Source organism: Macrobrachium nipponense, chromosome 17 (assembly GCF_015104395.2).
Source record: "Macrobrachium nipponense isolate FS-2020 chromosome 17, ASM1510439v2, whole genome shotgun sequence".
Classification (NCBI taxonomy): domain Eukaryota; kingdom Metazoa; phylum Arthropoda; class Malacostraca; order Decapoda; family Palaemonidae; genus Macrobrachium; species Macrobrachium nipponense.
In genome coordinates, this window is record NC_087210.1 from 27,105,694 (window position 1) to 27,130,679 (window position 24,986).

Here is a 24,986-nt window from a genome sequence, read left to right on the forward strand (position 1 = left end):
TGAGGGGAATCTAAACCCAGCGTCTATGGGGTGTATGATTGAACTGTTAGAATGATTGTTTTGTTGATTTGATGAATGTAGGAGAGAGAATAAGCAGATAAGATAGATACTGGGCAAGGCTTCATGTAAATCTGAGAATGCTTGTGAAAATGATTGTTGAGAATGTACAAGTAAAAACAGAATGCAAGCTTGGGGTTAGAGAATTGAAGGGTCCAGTTGATTAGGCCATAGGGGCATAACGTCACTTAATATACCGAGTAAGGTGTAAGGAAGGATTTTAATTTAGGGAGTTAGAGAGAGACCTCAGGAAGTTCCCGTGTAAGTTGTGTGATAGATTTTACATCGTTCGTTCTGGAAAGTTGTTTTAAAAAATATAAAGAGCAGAATTTGTCTGGGTACAAGATAACAAAAAAGTTTTTGCTCATGTTGGAGAAAACAGGCAGTTGGTCTACGGCTAAGATGATGGTGTATCTACTGATCTATCAGAAAGCAATGATTCAGCCCAATTATATAAAGGAAATTTTCGATATTGTGAATATAAGTCTAATTTCTTTTAAAAAATGGGTAAACGTTACCGAAATCATGCTCTGATACTCCGGATGCTGGTTCGAATCCTGCTACGGGCATTGGAATGTCGTCTTTACGTTCTTCTATTTAGGTCTGAGATTTTGTTGGGACAAGCGTATCCAAAAAAGCATGAAGAACTCGAGACGTTAAGAGGTCGCTGTAATTATTACAATTACACACAAGCACACATACATATATATACATATATATGTATATATATATATATATGTATTATATATATATATATATATATATATATATATATATATATATATATATATATATATATATATATATATATATATATATATATATATATATATATATATATATATATATATACACTGTGATCTGTATCAATAAGTATCAGTCCTTCATTAATGGTTTGGAAATAAACTCAAAACTGGTCAGGATCTACACTGGCTCTATTTTTTTCACCCGTGGCTATATATATATATATATATATATATATATATATATATATATATATATATATATATATATAAAGGTATAATCCACGAAGGAAAATAAACTACGGAAACTCCGTTGTTTATTTTTCCTTCGTGGCTTTATTTTTGGATTTGTCACGTTCCAAACTTTCGTGATTCAGTTATACATATGTGTATATATATATATATATATATATATATATATATATATATATATATATATATATATAATCACACATCACCTCAGATGAAAAAATAAGGGACATGAAAAACTCGAGACGTTAGGAGGTCGCTGTAATTATTACAATTATTACACACACACACACACACACACACACACACACACACACACATATATATATATATATATATATATATATATATTGTGATCTATATTAATAAGTATCCAGTCCTTCATTAATGTTTGGAAATAAACTCAAAACTGGCCAGGATCTACACTGGCTATATTTTTTTCACCTTTGGTTATATATATATATATATATCTAATAAAAGGAGCCAATAAAAACATCAAAATGTAGAGAGAAAAGTACTATATTTCAGAGACTGCTGTCTCTCTCTTCAAGTATATGAATGAGAAAAGTTTACAGAAAAGGTGGTATTTATACCAAGAGATCCGTCCACAAGTAAGCCAATTTAGGTCACCCCGCTGATAATCTTCCTTTAATCTTCTTAAGCGTTGGTTGAATGAAAACTTCGTCGACGACATCTGAGATCCACCCGCCTTTTGAGATGTTCATTACCTGCTTCTCTTTTATTAAGGCCGATTCCATCATTTGACTCTGTTGGAATTCTGTTGTTACAGAACATTTTTACCAGTCATATATATATATGTATATATAATCACACATCACCTCAGGTGAAAAATAAGGGACAGGGTGTTTCGATTTTATTTTCCAACCATTAATAAGAGGACTGATACACATTAGTAGAAATCACAATATATACTAATGGGAACGCTCAAACAACATATATATATATATATATATATATATATATATATATATATATATATATAATCACATCACCTCAGGTGAAAAAGTAAGGGACATGGTGTTTCAATTTTATTTTCCAACCATTAATAAGAGGACTGATACATATTAGTAGAAATCACTATATACATACTACGGGGAACGCTCGAACAATATATATCTATATATATATATATATATATATATAATATATATATATATATATATATATATATATATAATATATATATATATATATTATATAGGTATATAATTATATATACAACTCTCGAGGGACAGTGGTGATCCCTGTAGGGGGCATAGTGCCGTCAGTGGACCTCATGCGGTGCACTGTAGGCATTACTTAATGTTCTTTGCAGCGTGCCTTCGGCCCCTAGCTGTAACCACTTTCGTTCAAATTGCTGTACCTCCTTCTATATTCTCTTTCTTCATGTTACTTCCCACCCTCTTCTAATTTAAAACTTCATTCTTAGTGCAACTACGAGGCTTTCCTCAGGTTACACCTTTCCAATCTTTTACTGTCAATTTCCATTTCAGCGCTGAATGACCTCATGGGTCCCAGTGTTTGGACTTTGGCTTAAATTTTATATTCAATTCAACAGTTGACAGGTGCCAAAGCGAAAGGAGAGAAAAACTCTTTACTATTAGTGCCACTGTACTATGTTCATAAATACGACAATCCTTTTTCCATACTTTTGTATCGTCTTCCTTAAAATGTAAATATATTACAGATTTCTTCTTAAATTATAGAATCAAATTTATATGTGTCTTGATTGATATTTATATTATGGTCATAACTCTCGTTTTTGAATGCTAAATTAAGGGATTTGCTTTCCAGTGCATTATTAGTATAAGCTGTCTCTCTCTCTCTCTCTCTCTTTTTTTTTTTTTTTTTTTTTTTTTTTTTTTTTTTTTTTTTTTTTTTTTGCCCCTACCCAGTTGATTGGATGATAGTTCTCATTATATACTAAAATTCCACTGTTCACCTGTGCATATCTTAAACATTTTCATGCTTTTCTGTTCTCTTTTCCATCGTTATGCCAGATTTCTTTGTAAGTACAAGTTTCATTGTTTTATTGTTCCTAAATACGACACTAACACCAAAATTCTTGTGAAGATAGGTGCTATCTTTCATATTATTATTATTATTATATGTAGTACAAGCAAGTTTTTGTGTTGCTAGATTCTTTTTTGTTTTGATAGTCTTTTTGCCGCTCCTAATGCATTGTCCAGTTAGCGTGTACTCCTAATAATATCTATTCCACCATCAGTATATTCAGGATTACAAATGCTTAGTGCTCTTAAAACAGATGGGAACACTTAACTTTATTGCATTGACCAGAATAAAAATGCACATAGTAAGACATAATTTTTTTTTTGTAAACAATGTATTTTAACACATTGCTATTGCCATGTATAAGGCAAGCCAAAAGGGGTCAGCACCCATCCTTTTCCTTTTTCAAATGAGTTTAATTGATGGTCCATCAATACTATGTCATCAGCGACTAGAGCACTCCAGGGGACCTCCTCTCTAACATCTGATATTATAACATCCTTCACAAGGTCGAAGATATAGGGGCTGAAAGTTAATCCTTGATGGAGACCGACCCTAACTTTGGATTTTTCTTTAGTTCTAACAGAGCTTCTTACTTTTGTGGTTTCATCTGTATACATATCTAATACCACCTCAACATTTTTTTCAGAAACATCCTTCACCTCAAGCGCTTCCATACTTCTTGCCTTGGTCGTATGTTTTTTTTTCTATCCTTTGCTTATTGTGATTTCTCTCCTTATTCTTTCTGATATCATTATTATCCCTTGGTAATTACAACTCTTGTTTGTCTCCTTTTCCTGTATATATTAGGACTGTTACTCCAGCTATCCGGTATTCGTCCGTGGCGGTAGATCTTACACATCAGGTCCCACGGCTTTCCTTCTCTTCATTTTATCTAGAGCTCACTTAATTTCTTCTCTTTTGATATCCGTAACTAAGCAGTGGCGGAACTAGGTCATTATGGGCCCTGGTGTAAACGATTTGAGTGGGCCTCTATCATGAAAAGCAAAATTAATTGCCATGACTTGATTTACCCGTAACTAATGCTCATAAATAAATCAAAGCACACACATTTATATTTATATGATTTATGGGTGTGTGTGTGTATATACATACATACATACATCTATATATATATATATATATATATATATATATATTATATATATATATGTGTGTGTGTGTGTGTGTGTGTATGCATGTGTGAAAATGCTAAAAACTTAAGAAAATATTAAAAGTCACGTTGTCATCATGATCATTATCAGCCTATCTCTTTTAAGATTTTATGATTACTATTAGTATTATTTCGGAAGGAGACCCTCTCGTAGACAGGTTTTGTTAAAAATGATTGCTGCTTCAGCACTATTAATTTTGTAGAGAGTCTTCTCTATTTTTCTGATGACGGCTTCCTCGTTGTTGCTTTGGTGCGTTGCGTTGCTCGGCAGTCTAAGCTACAACGAGAAAGTCGTCATCAGAAGAAGACTCTCTACAAAATTAGTGCAGAAGCAGCAACCATTTTTAACAAAACCTTAGTATTATTATAATCATCATAAATTTTATTCTTATCTATACTATAGTACCATCATTATCATTATGACTATTATTATTATTGTTATTGTTATTAGGACTACTACTACTACTAATATAATAATAACAATAGTAATAATAGTGATACAGTACCACAATAGTTGTAATAATGATAATAATACAGTATCGATAAGAATAAAAACTACAACTACTAAGATGATGATCATCATTTATATTTTCACTATTTCTATTACCTAAACATATTTACAAATATATATCCAAATCAATCTACTAAGCCATCATGATGGGGCCAGATGGGCCCCCAATCACAGTGGGCCCTGGTGCATTGCACCTCCTGCAGTTCCGCCACTGTAACTAAGCTTACTTGTGCGTGGCCATCCTCTGCTATTCTTCCGGGGTTTTCTTTTAATAACTTCAAAACATTCCTTCCAACTTGCTCTTATACTTTCCTCCTTTGACAGGAGTCTTCCCTATTTTTCTTTAATTTGCTTGATGTATGTCAGCTCTGTAGTTGCTTTATCTGCATTTTGCTATCATACATATAAACATTTGTCGTTCTGGTGTTCCAATTTTCCCATACAACTCAATTGTTGCACTTACCATTGACCATGCTATGGCCTTCATTGCTTCCTATGCATTTTTCCAATCCAATTGATTCTCCTCAGAATCACTTCATCATAAGCTATCTTTGGCCCCTTTTTCGTCATGATCTTTTACTGTGTATCTTCATTCCACCACCAGCTTCCTTTTCATTGGACCTCTACCAGATGTCTTTCCCAATAACACTTCTGCTGTTCCAAGAATCGTAGCGCTTTTTTCTGCACACCAGTTTACTTCCTCTGATTTGATGGTACAGAGTACCATTTCCTCAAATCTTTCTCTCATATCATGGTCCTCTAGCCTCCACCACTTATCTTTTGTTTTTCTTTCTCCTCCTCCTCGTCTTATCAAAATGTCTGACTCCATTGATCTATGGTGCGTACTAACACTCCCTTTTATTACCTTGCAATTTATTACTTTTGTTAGATGGCTTCTTCAATACATCGGAAATCTATTCCATCTTCCTTCACTACTGTGTGTTGCTTAATTGGCATATGTAAAGAAAGTCCATTTCTCCAATACCATGTCCTCCATGGATCCTAACGATATTTTCAAGATTTCACCCGATTTGCCTGTTTAAACCGCCTCCAATAACTAACTTTTCTTCAAAAAATGTTGATATATATATGTGTTTAAGGTTATACTTTTATGAAACTGATGGGCTTACTCTTTTATATGATCAGGTCTGTTTAAAAGGTGGATGACAGAAATAGTATAAACCCAATGGAATGGAATGGTTGTTTCAATATTAAGATTACCAGCAAGTTCTTCAAAATGAACAAGTGAAATTGTTGCAATATTTCGTTGTTTAAAAGGTGGATGACAAATAAACCCAGTGGAATAGTTGCTTCGATATTAAGATTACCAGCAAGTTGCGAAAAAATTGAATTATTGCAGTATTTCGTTACCTAATTTTATGCAAAACATAATTAGATGTGGACTGTGTTCGTGTAATGGCCTACATTAAAAAATTTAATTTCATGAAATAATAAAATGCATAGTGTAACAATATTATTAAGTCTGAAATTAGCACAGAAAAACGACTAAGTTATTGAAGTCATGTAAACTTAATATTTTCAGTTTCTGAAGGATCCTCAGTCGAGGGCTGGGACTTACTGTAAATAACTGAAACTTGAAGATAAAACACTAAACAACCTAGTTTTGGGCCAAGTCAAATTAATATGCTATATATACGTAATTTGTTAACTGCTTTACTCCAGTACCAGTACTAGATCCCCAGGACTCTGTAGACTTGATTCTAGATCTCTCCACGAGTGTTAGAAAATACTGTGATTTAAAAACTGTTTCTGTATGTTCCAGTGGTCTATTTTAGCGTCCCATATGGCAAATTTTACTCTTCAACCAGTTCACATCATCATTGCCTGCAATGCAGTAACTCATAGGGACTTAATTCTGCCTTTAATGTTTTCAAATCTCCCATCTCTTGTTATACAAATTCTCGCCTTATGCACACACAAGCCTGGCTGACATTGCCATGTACTAGTATTATCGAAGTGATTTGGTGAAGATCATAACCAGGCCGTCTCTCTCTATCATGTGGACTCATAATTTCCCTTGTTGTATCCTGCTAGTCCGACTCTTAAGCTTTATTCTCAAGCTGACTGTCTCTTAGACAGTTTTAATGCCATACTCTGATTCATGTCTATATAGGAATGCAGATCACTACCTTTTTCACTGAATACACCTGAATCACGGAGAGAGAGAGAGAGAGAGAGAGAGAGAGAGAGAGAGAGAGAGAGAGAGAGAGAGAGAGAGAGAGAGGTGGCATACATAGACACAACCTTCAATTGCATATGCTTTATTGAGACTTAACACTGAACACTGTGCGGCAAGTTTGGCAACGTTGTGTGGGTACAGAAAGACTGGTAGGATCTCACAGGTGAGAGGCAGGAACAGAACCGAGCTTTCTTATGACGTTTTTACAGAGTAGGAGCATTCTATTATGCATGACACGTTTCCTTCAACACACCATATAATTTCCCATGCAGTGACATTAATATAAGAGTAAATAGCTCATGATACAGTATTCATGGACGTATGACAAATTTTTTATGGTAAACAAATCAAAGATAAAAAGGAGTAAAATGACCAGGAAGAAGACATAAAAAGCCTTGAACCATCATTTCATTGCTTTGATTTCTCTAATTTTAGTGCAGTATGTATTGTATTTAATAAAAATAAAACCCTAATGACTTTTAGCTTAAATTAAGTTGCTTTATTGTGTAACTGGTTATAAAAATGGGAACTTATGTATAATATAAAAACATTCAGGCAAAATATTTAACCTGCAGAAGCTGTAATACTCAGCAAAGAATTCAGTTAACTTCATGCTCTCTTAATTTTCAAGTTTTTGCTTTCTTAACCAAAATAAACTTAAAAACTCGTTATTCAAGAAGGAAGCAAAATCATATAAATTGATTTTATAGGTCAGAGTGCTTACAAGAAAATCGGAATGTAGTATCTTGTATGCTAGACTTCTGATATGCTTTCAGCACACGTAACTTGAGACAAAAAAAAAAAACTACATTTTGGGCATCCCAAATTGAAACTTTCTTTGGTTTCTCGAAATTTTTACTTGTAACTTCAATAAATGAATATAGCTCTCCATCTCCAGGAGGGTGTCATCATATTCTTTTTTTTTTATAAACAGGCTTTATCTAAAGTATTTCAAATAAATAAATTAAGGTTCTTACTGTTATTCACCTTGTGAATATCACAAGGCTTGATATGTGCAATTTATGAGGCACAAAGGCATCTTGGGGGAAAAAAAAAACAAAAAAATGATTTATCCTTAAAAAAAAAAAAAACTTTTGGAAGTTGATCATTATTTCTAGTAAAGAATCTAAAGAAAACTATCTTATCTTTTGTACTTGCCACATTCAGTCTTAAAAGAGGCTGGTGAACACTATCAAACCTCAGGTCATTAGGACAAAACCTATTTTACTCCTTAAACTTTAATTAGAGCATGATAATGTATCATGTCTTTGCACTAAATATTACCATTTAACATCTACATCAGCTCCAATTTGGTTGAAGGACTTGAATACTTGGTAAACAGTTTTTCCTTTTTTTGAACTACATGAAATCATTGCAAAAGAAGTCTTTCAGTAATAGTATATTATCGTATACACTTGACCAAGTATAGTAGCAGGAGAAGATGGAACAAGGTACCAAACATCTATAGAGCACATTCAGGCAAAAATATCGACTAGTTACTCTCTGGAGAGTGAGTGTGCTGCTGCTGCTGCTGCTTGCATAATTATTGTGCATAAACAAAACAGGGCAAACATAAAGAGTAAAAAGCATGTGTTTGGAATTGCAAACAGTATACAATGGCAGTATTATTTTGTATTTATATTCAATTTAACAGAACACAGCATTTTTTCTTAAAACAAGTGAAAACAACCAATAGATCTTATAAACAATATACTCTACATCTACAAATGAAATGAGAATTTTAACTTTCATAATGAATAATCTGTAATATACAGGAGACTTCCTGTCTAGATATATCTAGGTACTACATTATATATGGCAAAACTCTGTCTTCAATATACTCTACAACTAATAACTAAGAACAATATAGGAACACCAAACATATAGCATTTGTAGCATATATAACAAAAATACAATCACATTATACAGCACAGTACTGTATATGATACTAGTTTAAGCAAACACGCCAATGCTGAAATTTGGATAGCGAGGGATCCTTTGTGTATATACATCACAAGCTCTAATGGAGTGGCTACATTATACTTAAAATGACTTTCGGTACAGTATTTGTGTAACATAACGTTCACGAAAATATAAAATTTCTTTATATTAAAGTATTTAATGCAAAAAGTCTTCACTCACACCATCCAATATTATATATTCACAGACATTCTCCAGAGCCCAAGTTTTTTTTTGTTTGTTTTTTGTATTTAAGAATAGCTCAACAACAAACAGAATAGTATTCGTGGCACTATCACTACAAGATAAGACTATCAGCATGGCGTCTGTAGCTTCACGCACACATACATGACTTTGTACTTCTTTCAAAATATAATTAAAGTTAAGGAATATTTTCAAGACCGATAAGTTCATACATTTGTTTAACTAGGCAGCAGAAAATGGCACTTAAAACTCTGTACTTTGGGGCACACGAGTGAGATTCAAATAGAGACGTTGCCCTTGTCACACACATGGTATTGTCCACGTTTTCCACTTTGTTCAGTATATTGTAAATAACAAGTTCTTTTCTTTTCACTCTATAAGCGTAATTTACATATTCTTTTTCTTTTTCTTTCCGTTTCTTCTCTATATTTAACATCACATCTAATAGTCACATGGGGATTGCTGCTACTGTCACACCACCAAAAATTGTTCACCTAGGTGACTAGTTCGTAGATACCCTATTGAAATATTACAGGAACAGGAGACCAATATTTCTAAGTAACAATGAGTCAAATGATGTGATTGATATTTTTCAAAGCTAAGGGTGAAAGACATTGGTTTCTGTAGTTGTGCATGAACTCACAACAAACCAAAACCCTCACCATTAAAATTACCAAACCTGTTTCTGTATGCAGGAGTCTTGGATTAAATAAAAAAAAAATTACTTATAATGAGCACTTTAAATATACTCTTCTAAAGCAAGAAATACACATCCTTAATTAATTTTAGTGAATAGCTATGAACGAAAATGCTCTTCTATATGCACATGTAACATATATTTGCAATTATCATAGACCACTGTACAAATATAAGGTCAGTCATTCATGGCAAGTTTGTTCACTTGTGTATTGTACTGAATTTTGGTGTAGGATTCACGAAATTCCCAAGATACTGCTATGCAGAAGCAGTTTCACCAACAGAGCCTAAATTTTCATTGACGTCTCTCCCTCCCTGGCTTGATTCTTCATCACGAAACACAAATGGGGTATTGTGTTTAAGGCTATAAGTTGTTTCATGACTATTTGTTATCACATTTTCTTGAGAGTCATGGAACTCAAAAACATCAGGCTCAATAGACTTTGGTCTTCCAACAAATGTTTGCGAATAATTCTGCTTTTGAGTGGTTTCTGGTGACAATGGTACTGGAGACACTTCTTGAGTAGCATCACTAGCACCAGTATCACTTTGGACACCCTCAGCCAACTGACTGCCACCAACAGACCCTTCTGTAGAGTTTTCGTCTTGTATGTCTGACATTGCCAGTTGGTCTTCAAAATCTGGAAAAAGAGAATTGGTTTAGTGTCATAGGAGGTATTACATCAAGTACAGTTCAAGATTAAAAGAACTTTTAATTATAAAGCTAGTTTCATCATTAAGATATTCATGTACAAATGAATTTACAAGTGGTACATACAACAAATCATAAAGATAAATGTGGTAGCTCTATTCTGCGAAATAAAAACAAAATTTTCATTCTGTATGGTATATAATGTTGGTGGACATTTTAATTTCATAAAAAAATAAATGACTTTCCCTCAGAGTGGTCTCAGAGAAAATCAGGCAGTCAGTATTACATCCACCTTCTTAAATAGTGATCTTGTAGCATAAGTGCTTCATACATACACAGACCTTATATTAACTGTTCAGTTCATTTGTGTCACTGTGGCAATTCTGCAGCTTTTCAACTTTGTCAACTTGGCAATCACAATTTCCTTAAATTTGTAAGTTTCAGTACTGTATACACACCCTTTTAATCATACCATCCAACTGTTGGTTGCAGTTTTTATCTTTTATGATAGTAAGTCAGCTAAGATAGTAATTTTTCAAAGAAAAGTGCAAAGAAATATTAGAAAGAACATGAAAAAGGATACAGTGGTCCCCCGTACTTGCTGGGAATGTATACCAGATCCCACTGCCAATAGTTGGAACCCCTATAAAAATGCCAAAAATGGCTTATTTTGTTAGATAAAACAAAAGAAAAACCCCACTAAGTTTCATCACAAAAAGTGCATTTTATGATGAAATTGATGAAAAATCCCAGGAATTTATGGATATTTCTCAGACAAATAACGCGAATAGGTGAATTTCCTGCGAATAATGGGTAGATAAGGTCCAGAGAGAAATCTGTGAATCCAGAGAACGCGAATAAGGGGTCCCCACCGTATTAGAAAAGACATGTATGCTTAAAAAAATCTTGTCGATACTTTACAACAAATATAATCAGAATGTGTTACTGACTTAGTTCTTATCTGTTATGATATTGTGTGAGCTGTAATTATAATTTTACAAATTAAAATACAGTTATCAGAAAAAAATGTGAGTAACTTGGTAAAATTTATGATAGGTTGTAAATAATATTAATTTTCAACTGTTCGTGGAAGGTAGGGAGAATTTATTTATTTTTTTTTTTTTTACACCAATTGCATTTGCATATCTTCCTCTTTCCATTGATTTTTTTTTCTTTCACTTGAATTGGCTGACCTCAAAGTTTATCCGGTCTGGGGTGCTGCATAGGTTTTTTAGCCGTGTTCTTAAAGGGTTAAGTTGAGATGACCCCTCATCCAGATGTGCCATTTTCCTCTTACCTTCAAGTATTCTCTTGGCCTTTCCCTGCGGTCCTTGCTAGTGCAATCATTGTGGTATATTCTGTAAACATTACTCATTCCAGTCAGCTGTTCATATTTCACAGACTTCCTTATCATCAATTTCCTTAAGGTATGACAAATTTTGAAAGTAATTTGTATTTTTTCTATCATACAAACCTGAGGTCTTTACATATGGAAATTCAACGCAGCTGGAAAACTGGCCATTCAATTAACAAGGTTGTTAGGTAGTTAACTACCAGACATTGGGTGGGAGGGTGGGTGATACCCACCTTTCCATCGCCCAGTGCATTCACGTACCTTCTGGCCCAGGTATCAGAGTGAGGGGTAGCTTGAGGTGGGCAATTTATGTTAGACACCTCAGGTTTGTGTTTGGAAAAATACAAATTACTTTAAAAATTGTAATTTTTTTCCTACATGAATACTGGTGAATGGATACTGAATAAGCTTCTGTAGTAACTGGTGGTTTGCTTCACCTGTGCTTCCTTCATGGTCATGTAGAGCAAATGAGGGAGTCCTACGCCTCTGATCTGTTGACATAAGGGTGTGTTCCACTGCCAGACTTCCATGCATTTTGGATTAATGGGTTTGAAAAGCATCATGATACAAAAAAAAAAAAGGTTTAGATAAACTGTGTGTCAAAGACAAGCTAAAGATAACCAACGGGTTTATTTGTCAGCCTATCTCTTCCTTGCTAGAAAGAGGGAGGACTTGCTCCTATCGTTCTAAATTATGTTAGAGAAATAGAAAGGGCACTTGGAGGTGAAACTCACCTGCATCATGTCGGTTCCAGCACATGACAGTTTGCCAACTGATCCTCTGCCCGTGGGGAGAAGAGGAGAATAAAAGATAGGCATCTTAGGCGAGATGCTACTTGTCATGCTAGGGGAACTGGATAAGCTACATGACTTGAGCAGCCACCAAAGGACCCAAAGAAAAAGTGCCCAAGTACCTATGGGCAAAATCCCTTAGGTAGAAGGATGTGAATGTACTCTGATGCAGCCACACCCATGCCTGGTGAATCAACAGGTTCTTCTTGAATGTGAGGGATGGACCAATGCCCCAGACCTCGTGAGCTCTAGGCCAGAACATAATGTCACCCACTCCATCATGCATTGAGTACCCCTGTTTCATTACCTCACAAAGCCAGAAAGAGATGGTGTTCTTGGACACTTCTCTCTTGGTCGAGCCAGTACTAACTAGAGTCGCTGACATCCACACCTGAACTTTTGAATTCTCTTCAGGTAGTGCTGCAGCGCTTTAAATGGACACAGTAGCATCTCATCTGGATCATTATGAATCATTACCAACTCTTCTAGGGAGGGGATTGAGGAATAGCATCTCATTTGTATCATTATGGATAAGGATCATTACCAGTGAAGTCCTTTAGGGAGGGCATCGAGGAGGACTCGAATCTTGCATCAGGGAATGATGGATTCTGAATCATTGCAATTCTGGGTCAAATTCGAGCGTGACTAATTCCCATCCCAAGTGCTTAACATCAGAAGAGAGACTGTGAAGTTCGCGTACTCTCTTTGCCGATGCCAGGGCCAGCTAGAAAACAGTCTTGATGATCAGATCCCTGTCTGATGACTCTCGTATGGACTTGTAGGGTACTAGATGAGTCACATCTCACATGAGGCCTGAGTTCCCTGGGTGGGCAAGACCTTGAAACTTCTATTCAGCATAGAGATATCCCATGAGGAGGAGAGCTCAACAATATTAAGATGTAGGAATAGGCCCAGGGTGGCCCCATAGTCCTCAACAGCTGAGAGAGAGTGAAGCTTCTCTTGGCAAAGGAAGACAAGAAAGACCACTACCTGCTGAATAGTAGCTCCAACAAGGGAGATACCTCGTCTATGACACCAAATGAAGAAGATGGCCCATTTTCCCTGATACATAGCCACAGAGGACTTGTCAGGTTATCCACACATCTCTAAAAGCCTCTAGCTCACAAGAGATGCTGGATAGTCGACAGCTGTGAAGAAATAGGCACCCTACTGAGTATTGGAACCTCTTGACTTGTGGCTAGCAAAGGAGGTTGTGCCATGGAGGAACCTCTCTTGGTGCCTCAGAAAGCAGAGCTAGCAGGTCCAAGTGCCACTTGGCATGTGGCCACTTGGGAGCAACCAGGATCATCCTGAGATTTGGGGTGCTCATGACCCTGTTGATCACCAGACAAATCAAACAGAACAGGAAAAGTGTACATGTTGAGATTATCTCACAGCTACTGGAAGGTGTCCTCTGCTACCCTCCATGGGTCTGCTGAGATGACTGAACAGAACACCAGCAACTTACTGTGTTCCGGGTTGCAATAAAATCTATCGTCAGCTGCCCCCAAAGGTCGAATAATCTCTCTGCAACATCTGGGTGTAGGTACAACTCTGTCCCTATCACTTGACCCTGGCGACCGAGATTGTCTGTCACTACATTCCTAGTGCATGGAATGTATCTGGCTGACAACTCCAATGAATGTGCACCATCAACACGCTGAGCTAGAGGGATACCAATCCCCCTTGCTTGTTGACATATGCCACTACCATGATATTGTCACTCATCACTACCATGGAGTACCTCATCACTCTATTTCAAAACTCTTGCGGAGAGCCAGGAGTCCGAGGGAAAGACACTGCTGCCATATCTATCAGCATGCCCAGGTACATCATCCTCTGCTCGGGTATGTGATCGGACTTCTTGAAGTTTATCATAATTCCCAAGCTGTGGCAAAACTCGAGAAGCTGATCCCTCTTCTGGAGCAACAGAGAACAAGATTCTGGTGATAGACGTTCACTCTCGACATGGTTTGGAAGTCACTTAAAGCCACTGGTCCCGTTGCTGAATAACCAATGGTTCCATGCAACATAAAAACACCATACAAACATACAAACAAACAGAAAACAAGAGGTAGCCAGGACTAGCCAATCATTGACATAACTCAGAAGATGTCCTGTGTGACTGGGCCCAAGTCAACACAAGGGTGAACACCTGGGGAGCAGTTGAGAGCCTGAAACAAAGTGCCCCGAACCGGAACACCGGTTCCCCAAGGATAAAGTGTAGGTACTTGTTTGAGGACTGATGGCCGTGAGCACTGGGTGTGTTGTGTGCATCTTGAACTGAGTCTGGCAAACGAATCGGTTCAGGGAAGAAAGGTCTGTGACCAATTTCCATCCTTCTGGTGCTTTCTTGACGAGAATGAGACTGTGTATAATAAAAGCCCGGAAACCAATCTCTCATTATTACAGAAGCACAGAAACTGATTTGTCACTATTATAAAAACCTGGAAAATGATCTGAAATGACTTCCATGGTGCCTTTTTTCAGTATTGCTTCCACCTCTTCTCAATGGGTGAAATACTAAAGCGAGCTCGAAACATGTCTAGAGATAGATCGAGTGGATGGCGAGAGATAGCAGAGACTCAAAGGAAAGTACACATCCTTTCCGAAGGACATTCACTACCCAGGTCTCTGCTACATATCGCTGCCATGCTTGACATGCAACCCCCAACATTGGCAGCGTTCTTCTCCCATCTTGCCCGTGGCCCCCTCTCCATGGCTGGGAAGGGAGGGCAAAAGGGATGCTGTTGTGTGCCTTTCCTGGCAGGGGCAGAAGAAGTCTGGGTATTCCTGCAAGGACTCTTTGAAGCCTGGGGCTTCTTAGGACTCATGGAGGAAGTGCCAACCTGACCTGAAGATTGGGCTGCAGTGGCAAGCGGAGCGATGGAGGTCTTTGCCACTGCATAGTGGACGACAGTCATTGTTTTTTGCTGGTAGTCTGTCTACTGCTGCATACACTCAATCTCTAGGAAAGAGAGAATCAGAACCCAGCAAAGTTCGGTTCCTCAAGGCCAAGGCTGATTCAATCTTGTAGAGAAGTCAGGACTGCATCCCTTATGTTCAACACCAAGTTTGCCCACAGTTTTGCTGTCTGGTGGGCTAAATAGGAAACTGCTCTACCTCCAGAAAGCATCAGTCTTTTAAAGATAGCTTTCTCTTTAGGGTTCCTTGAACTTTAAGACAATGAAGAAGTGATCCTGGACAAGGACAATGTCCACTGATGTAGCCAAGAGACTGCTTGCACTGCTACCTTGGCGGTTGACTCCTGCTGCTGCACAAAGTTGGTCCAGCGACAGATCTGGGCCCAGACGAAGCATGTCTGGGACAACCTGTTTGGTCGGCACTTGCCTCTCTGAAGAAGTGTAGAAAAGCTTCTGAAGAGGAGAGGAGCAGAACTCACTTGGACCAAGATCTCCTCGGCAAGATCCGACCATGGGAGGCTCAAAGAATTTTGTGGTCCCAAAATTCTTAGAGGATGAACCACAGAAGTGGCAACAGTCTCTTCCTCGAGATCGTTACACTGACGCAACGTAGTTCTTCTGTAGTTCAAGGATGTTTGTGTTCTAAGGAAAAGGGCCCTCAAGCCCTTACAGGTCATGGCCCTCTATGGTTACTTTTCCGGCACTGGGAGAGAGCCTCATCAGAACCCAGACTGTAAGCTCTTATGGGGGCCTGATTTTGGAGGGTATTTCACCTTTTCCCACACTCACAGTACTGTAAATCAAGTTATGGCGCTGTAAGACCTGTTAACTTGTTTCCTTACAGCCATAACTTGATGCAAAATAGTTACAGCAGCATTGGCCTATCCAAATCACACCTCCCAGTATATCCCCAGAAAGTTGAAGGAACAAGTGAGAAGGGTGCTGCACCCTTGCGGACCTTCCAGAGGCCAAAGCCCTGACAGGAGAGGAAGACTGTGAGTGGTCGTCAACTCGCGATAATGACATCTGCATAGGTCTGGGAGAATGTACCTGTTCATGCAAACGTGCATGGGGCTGTCCTGGGGGGAATGGACTATGACTGTATACGCTCACACGATTAAGTATGGTGATGCAGCTGTGAATGGGCTATCCTGAAGATATGATGCAGTCTTCTTTGAGGTTGTGGCCTCTACAGGAGAAGGAGACTGGACTGGGAACCTCCTCTTCCCTTTTCCAGGTGAGCAGGCTTGAAGGCTAGCTTCACCATTTTGAGACCCTAGCACTGTTTCTTTGCAGGAATGTGTATGGGGGGAGGCAGTGCCTGCATGCTTTGGACTTATTCTCTCTCACACGAATGTGCTACAAGTCTGTGGCTATGAATTGTGAGCACTCGCTGATGTCACGGGAATCCGTAGAACCTCATGCAGCGGTAGAAGAACCTTTACCAGTTAATGAAGATGTACTGGAACTGGTAACGGTCACGTCATGCTAGGTTTTGTAGAAATTCATATACCATTGACGATGCTGGTCTCTGTGGAGCCCCACATATGCGCAGCAGCCACGACACAAGTTTCCTTAGAACCCCATGCAACAGCTGCAGAGAAAGAAGGTTCTTTAGTGGCCTTTGAAGGTGACTTCTGAGGACCAGTATTGGTGACAGGTACCCTTGGAGACTCATCCACCTGTAGCTCCCACGTCACATAGGTCTGCAGAGCACTGCATTGTACAGGGGCTGCCTATGGGCCTTCTTATGATAGAGAAGTGACCTTCTTTCTCCAGGCTGCCTGCATAACGGGACCTTTGGAAGAAGAACGGGAGGTGAACTCATTAATGATGAAGACACTGCGAGGTCTCTTCTTGTCTCATTAGTATTTCTCCATCAAGGCCTGGAGAACATTCTCTGAGGAGGAGGATATTGGAGGGAGTATGGAGGTCGATCGAATCAACATGGGGTACATTACCATGGCTGTAGTCATGGTTGTAGAAGCAGCAGTCACAGGGGTAAATTTAGTGGTACTGAGGTATGATATCAACCCCCTTACTGACGGCTCTGTGGGGAGACCCAGGGAGAACCAAAGTTCCCTAAGCTCCCTTGCGAATGTTGAATCTCCCCCGAAACTGAAAAAGTCTAGTCAGAGACTGTCTCTTAACACTGAAGGGAAATCCCGGTCGAATGTCAATTACCGAAAATTGTTGTTAACCAGAACATCACAATAATTATGGTAATAAATGGCATTCATGAAGGCGTAAGTGCTGATCAACTGCTTAAAGGCTTCGTTAACCATTTATTGGCACCTATAAACCAGTAACTGACACTGATAAACGACTTTTTGACGGCAAAAATCTGGTTAACATCATCGTTAGCCAAGCACTTTAAAACCAAGATGCTGCCAGTAAGTGAGGACTGCCTGTATTTAAAAACACAATATGCACAAGAATCACACAAGAAAAGAAGAGGCAAAGAAACTCAGATGGTATGGCAAAAACCAGTAGGCAGGCAGAACAGAACGAGAATGCGTGAATCAGGTGACGGCCAGAGGTAAGTGAATGTGCTGGGTGACGGAAGGGTGGGTATCAACCATCCGCTGGGTGACGGAAGGGTGGGTATCACCCATCCGACCATCTGGCAGTTAACTACCTAACAATCTTGTTAGATTGAATGGCTGGTTTTCCAGCTCCACTAAAGATATTTCCATTTGTAAAGACCTAGGGTTTGTATTTGTGTAGGAACAAAATAAAAAGCCCAAGAAACATAAAACACCCATGAATGAACCCATACTAATTTTAACCCAATGCCAAATGTCCTTAAACAACCACCTGGCAGTCAAAATGCATCTAACACATACATTGCATTTCTATTCATTTTTCCACTCATGACCCAATTTTCTCTCTTATCAACTTCTCACAAAACGTCTTTTACTTACTTGACCCACATACATTATATATAGATCTTTGTGTTAAAGCTCCCTCTCTATATTTGCTCTACGTTTTGGTATAAAATATATAATTGTACTAATTATTTTGCTTTAGCACTTTTTCTCCCCATTGTTTCATTTAAAAATTTTTCAAACAACTAAAATTTCTCTAATCAGTACCAATTTCAATTAATAAACATATTTGGTTTGTAGTATTGTAATTGTAGCTATACATTAATACTATTACAGTATAATAAGACAAGATTGATTTACTATTTACACATTTCTTTAAAGAGGTACATTTCTCTGCACTGATCTGCCATAAAAAATCTAAAGTGAATTTAGGTTACAAATGATGACTATCATTTTCATATTGGTAAACTAACAGCACTTTGCTGAAAGGATGGATATTTGGTCAGTTAAAAAAACAGAAAATGTTGGCAACTTAACAAAAATGAATTATGGCTTAAGTACAACAAAACTTGAAAATCTAAAATTAATTTTCAATACTTTTCTGGAACTAACCAGAGTTATCATCAGGCTCCAGTGTAAATCTTGTGGTCCTACGCCTGCGTCCTCTTCTCATAACCTTCTCTTTCTTTGCAGAAGTAGTAAGATGCCTACTGGTTTTACCCTGAGGACGACCTCGCCCTCTTTGACGTCCCCGTCCTCTAGACCTAGCAGGTGGCGATGGTGTAGATGGAGGTGAGGGGACATCAGAGGCATCAGAACCAGCCTCGTCGTCATCATCATCAACATCTTCCTCTAATTCCTCTACCTCAATATCAATGCCAGAACCTTCTTTATGGTCTGTCGGTGTGGGAGACCTTACTGCAGGTGGGGTTGGGATATTTGAAACAGCCACTACATTAACGTCAGAATCAGATGGAACAGATACAGGAGCGGTGTTTGTTTCAGATACAGATGGCATAGGAAGTGTACAATATGTGGGAAGTGGAGGCTGAGTAGCTGTAGGAGGGGGAGACTCACAGACAGGTTCTGGAGTAGGTATGGTTTCAGTTGGAGGAGCTATTACTTGGGGTGTGGAATCTAGTGTATCAGTATCATCAACAACCACTGGAAGAACAGGTTCAGGATTGGAAGTTACAACAGTTGGAGTATCATCACTGTCATCATTTTCCTCCATCTTTGTTGGTGATGGACATACATCTGATACTGTCTCTGGGTTGATTAAATTCTCACTTGCAGTGTGTTCTATACCAAATATAGGTCCTTGTTTATCAATAGGGAGTTCTTCTAAGATTGTTTCAACCTGTGAGGGGTAAATTTGGTACAATTAATTTAACCATTCTATAAGTATAAAAATATTAGTATGTGAAGGTTTACTCTCGAATCTTTCAATGCACTCAATAATATGAAATTTCTAGGAAGGATAAATAATGAGATTTTCTCATGAGCAGAATTACCTATTCGTTCATACATTGCAAAATTGTAAGATTGAAAAAAAATGCAGCCCAACCCAAATATAATGAAATAACCTGATTAAAATCTTTCATTTATATGCAAAGTTACATTCTTTAATATATATACATGGTATTTGAATGTGCCAATCAAGTCAACAGTTCTACTAATGACTAATGGACAACAAATTTTGGGAAACCATTTCATATATTTCTACAAGTACACTTACTAAGCAGAGACAGAGTGAAAGTAATAATTAGTTAAGTGTATGTGCCTTTTGAAAGAATCAGTGAGTTTACAAGAACAAATATAACCTACTCAAGTAATATGGCTGCAAAGCCAAAAATTGTTGAGGTCATAAATCCTGTTTCCTTCATAATAAAGACAATGCTAAAAAACCTCTGAGCAACTTATTTTTCTTTGATGATGTTTTACCTCGCCAAATGATTAGTTAAAAAATGTTACTACTTATGTGAATACAATACATATAAAATAAACACTGACTTTAATGTGTAAAACAAACAACAAAAGAAAAAGAAGTAAATTGATAATGATACAATTAGAAGCAATATAAATGCATATGTCATACTTAACAAATATTTTTTTACTTTATTATAAAAGTACCAGAATACAAGTAATATTAACACCATATGCCAGAGATTCAGGTAAATATAAAAACCAAGAAACAGTAACCAGTTGATATTCAACATAGATGTTTTTTTTAAGAGATTACTGTACTACTTACATGTAGGGCAGCATTGCTATCTTCTCCTTCAGTGAGATCAGTCTCTACATTTTCCATAGCTCGTAGGTGATCAAATTCGGTGTCTGATTTAATATTAGGATGAAGATCACACCCTATTACAATTGGTTCCTCGTGTCCGATTGCACCACATTTCCCCCCAAGTGATTGAGTGTCTCAGGCAAAATGTGTTGTTCATCATATGTAATCTTTGAACGATTAGAGAGCTTCAGTGCTTGTAGACGAGGATGATACACACACAACTGCTTAACACATTTCTGAAAATGTGGGAAAATTGAGTCATCTCAATGTTTACAGAAGAATGCTGTGCTTCCTCTGCATAATTGAAGAAGTTGTCACATTCACAGTATACTGTAAAAGTAACAGGTCTTAATATTAATGTATGGTACAATTATTGCACTGTTATATAATCATCTCCACAATTTTCCAGACCAAGAAAATGTGCTAGATAAAAGAAATTTACAGCAAAGTGATTGCATCTCAACATTACCATGTATCAACCTTACCTGTCTGTATCTACCAGGCCCTCCAAACTTTGGCATATCTTCACAATAAAGACAGTTTCCACATGGTGTCGTAGTTTGACAGCCAGGACATTCCCCACAGTAATATTTAGTTCGTACCTGAAAGAAAACAGTAGCTATGAGTGACTGATCAATTTCCTCTACTTTAAATTCAGAAAAATATACCAGCAATAACCAGAAAAATGTACCAACTATAACATCTATCAGTTTACTGAAATTTTGTCATCCATGATCTGTACCACTCATACCTCCAGTATAATCAGTAAATCACTGAAAAGGCCATGAAAATACTGACCTTGGAGGGGCTTACTCGACTGTATGGCTGGGCAAACTTCTTTTTCAGCATTTTGCGCATGAGTTTCATTTTATCATTGTGAGTACTAGGCTGCCCATCTGGGGTTGGGCTTGATGTTCCAGAACTAATAATGCCTTCTGCCATAAGAGAATCTGTGGAATACGGGGATGGTTCCCCAGCAACACTGAGGGTTGCACGAACTTCTTCCATCTGCTGCTGTTCGCATACCCTCATTTCACAAACCTGATGAAATATGATGTCAGTTTAGGTATAAATTATGTAACTTAAGGAAAACTAAGATGGTAAATGAAAAAGTACAGAATGAAACCCCGCTATGCAATCATATAAGAATAGAGGTAACCAACCTGAACTAGTTTTCAAAATTGAAAAAAAAAGGTTACCTTTCTACGAGCTGGGGGTTGAGTGGCTGCATTATGAAGACAAGCATAACACTCGTTGCAATCTGTGGTTCTCTGACAACCATCACAGCCTCCACATTTTCCACGGCCTTTCTTTCCGCTGCTCTGTAATTTCCAAGTACAAAGGGGCAAAAATTATTTTTACACCATGTGTTACTGACATACTAATGGATTTCATAATGCTGCAATATATATTACGGAAACTTGACTCATTTAATCTATAGGAGAAAAAGTATTCAGAGCTACCTGTAGCAATAATTAGAGAAATCAAAATGTCATCAAACAATGACTATGAATAAAATTTGGACTCAAATATATTGTATTACCTTGCGTTTTTTCTTTGAGTCCTCAGGTTCTAATTCTGCATGAACACAACGCTTATATACACAAACTTGTTTAAGCCTGTTAGGACCGCCAAATTTTGCTTTGTCACGGCAAAAACGACACTGGCCACAATCCTCCACTACTTGACAGCCCTCACAGTCTCCACATCCTTTTCTTTTGCGACCCATCTGCAGAGATACATACTTTTTATTAGGTCTAAATTTCTTACCATCCATAATCATTTCAAGTTTCTAGGACAACTTTCAAATTATCATAGAACAAAAACATGAAATTTTTTTTAGATTACCTTTAAATTACTTACATGCCCAGCATGGAACATAGCTTTACGATTCTGAAGTGCCTGACTAATACCAGGTATCTCATCAACAACCTCAATGCTGCTAGTATCATCACCAGTATCAGCTCCTTCTGAACTCATCAATGATGGGTCCTGATGAAATAAATTAATTTTATTCAAATCATCAAAAAATATAAAATAAATTCTTCCTGTGTAATCTACAAAATGTACAAGTCTCATGCTTATGAATCCATAATACGCAACTCCTATGACATATTTCATTATGTATAAGTACCCACTACACTAACATGCAAATAACAATATTTTTTCAACTTACCTTGGACAAAACAGCCTGGACATCAGGTGTTGTTTCAATGTTCTCAACAATATTTGTCTGTGTCTGTGAAATACTAGTTAAAGGTCCATTAGAGGTCATCAAGAGTAAAGGTAAATTGCTTGGATCTAGCTGACCGGATAGTATTGAGGCCTTTGTCTCCTCTGAAACTGAACAACCGTTTGAAAGTGTACAATTCAGGTCACTACTAGCTACTACCACAGTACCACAATTTTCAGGGGGATCAATAAGTCCAACAGTCTGACAGCCTGTTGACACATTGGTAACCTCTGGAGGAGATGAATCTGTTTGCTCCTCTTTTGTTTCAGAAGGGGATACATTCACAACTGTAGGCTGATCAACACTGTCACTTGTTTGAATTGTTGCTTCTTCTGTGCTAGCAGATGTAGCAGCCACTACAGCAACTGAAGTTGTCACACCAGGAGATTCACTACGTACAGTTTGTGCACTGCTGCTAAGGTTCAAGACACCATCCTCGGCTGTCATCACACTTGAGCTTAAATTGTTGGCATTTACAGATGTTGAATTTACAGTTACATTATAATCATTTGACGGTGGTTCGGTGGGTGAAAGTGTTATTACTTTATTATCATGTACAACACTACCACTGCTCTCAACAGTATTTATTTGTGAATTTTCAGTAGCTGATGCCAAGAATGGGAATATGGTGGGGAAGCTTTGGAGGCTAGACAAATTATGAAGATTGGCCAAATTCTGAAGACTGGCTGAACTACTAAGACTTGCCAAGTTAGGGATACTGTTGATATTGAATCCAGCAAGGGTTGACAATTGTGGATTAATCTTCAATTGCTCATATACTTCTTTTGCCATTTCAGGGGTCATCATTCCACTTCTCAAAGTGTACAACAGTGGCAAACTATGACTAGGAGTCCCACTATTGTCACCTGGTCTGGTAGTGTTTGTACTGCTGCTACTGCTACTCCTGCCACTGCAAATACTTTTGGTGGTGCTGCGACTTCGACTGGTTCCATTTCCACACGAACTTTTAGGTTTTGATGTGATGGCCGAGTGCTGTGCTCCGAAAGAAGCAAGTGCAGAAGTAGTAGATAAGGAAACTAAAGCAGATGGTGAGATCATAGATGAGATATTAGAGGGAGTGAGAGGAGTTAAGAGACCAGGCATGTTACCAGGGAGAGTTGGAGCCAATGATGTTAATCCAGCCAAGGTTAGATCAGTTTGTGAAGCCAGGCTTGATGCCATAGTGGAGGAAGGGCTACAACTGGTGGTAGTCGAACTAAGGATAGCTGTAGTAGTACAAGTGGAGGAAGATACGGTGGAAGCAGCAGAAGAGGTCAATGTCTCAGCCTTGCTAGATTTCGAGAGGTTAAGTGGTTTAAGGGTAGATGCTCTTGAAGCCTCAAAAGAAAGATCAGGTATGCCAGAATATATGCTGGGATTGGAAAATATAGACCTCAAAGGATCTGCCTTTGTGAGGAGCTCACCTAGTATGCCACCATGGTCAGGAGGAGGCACTCTGGGGGCTTCAAGGATAGGCACTCGGGATGCGTCAAAGAGAGGAGGCACTCTTGAGGATTCTTGGGAGGGAGGCACTAGGGAAGGAGGAGGGTGAGGTGGTGGTTGTTCAGGAATATCTGATGGGGCCAGGTGATTCACATTCAGTTTCTGATAGAGAATCTGATCTAATCTGTTGCTGCGAACTTTCTTGCCAAACTTTTCTGGTTGCTGCTCTTGAGAAGTAATGAGACCCTGCTGGAGGCTAGCAGTTGTTGTGGTTGTAGACCGCTGACTTGATGATATCAATTGCTGTGACTTGGGAGGTAGGTCTAATGAACCCCCTTGAGCAAAATATGTTTTCTGCAGTACTGCAGCTAACTCGTCCATCTTAAGCAACTTAGCAGCTTCTATGAGATGAAACAAACTAGCACCACTTGGAATGTTCCCTGTATACAGACAGGTGACAAGAGACTGAAGAGTTGAAAATGATGTACCTGGAAGATTAAATTCAAATGAGACTTAAGCTAGAAAAAGATTAAATATATGAGTACAGATGTATAATATACAATATATATAGATATATGTGTCTAATTTGAAAAGCCCATAAAACCAAATATGAAAAATTGGCTCTTCTAGAAACTTGCAGAGAA

The 24,986-nt window shown here is 37.9% G+C and overlaps 1 protein-coding gene and 1 long non-coding RNA gene across 2 annotated transcripts in view; one reads left to right on the forward strand and one right to left on the reverse strand.

Moving 5' to 3' along the window:
* LOC135196148 (uncharacterized) overlaps window positions 1–19,243 on the forward strand; it is a 98,781-nt gene extending 79,538 nt beyond the window's left edge. Inside the window, exon 2 of the long non-coding RNA XR_010310335.1 lies at window positions 19,067–19,243. This is a non-coding gene — a long non-coding RNA (uncharacterized LOC135196148). The remainder of the gene's footprint in view (window positions 1–19,066) is intronic.
* The window catches only part of LOC135196147 (uncharacterized), an 805,200-nt gene continuing 787,245 nt past the window's right edge, over window positions 7,032–24,986 (reverse strand). The window contains 10 exon segments of the mRNA XM_064222701.1: window positions 7,032–10,465; window positions 18,986–19,733; window positions 20,628–20,771; window positions 20,774–20,902; window positions 21,152–21,268; window positions 21,465–21,707; window positions 21,866–21,988; window positions 22,210–22,395; window positions 22,530–22,658; window positions 22,843–24,830. Of these exon segments, the coding sequence (XP_064078771.1) occupies window positions 10,083–10,465; window positions 18,986–19,733; window positions 20,628–20,771; window positions 20,774–20,902; window positions 21,152–21,268; window positions 21,465–21,707; window positions 21,866–21,988; window positions 22,210–22,395; window positions 22,530–22,658; window positions 22,843–24,830 (4,190 nt within the window). The 3' untranslated portion in view covers window positions 7,032–10,082.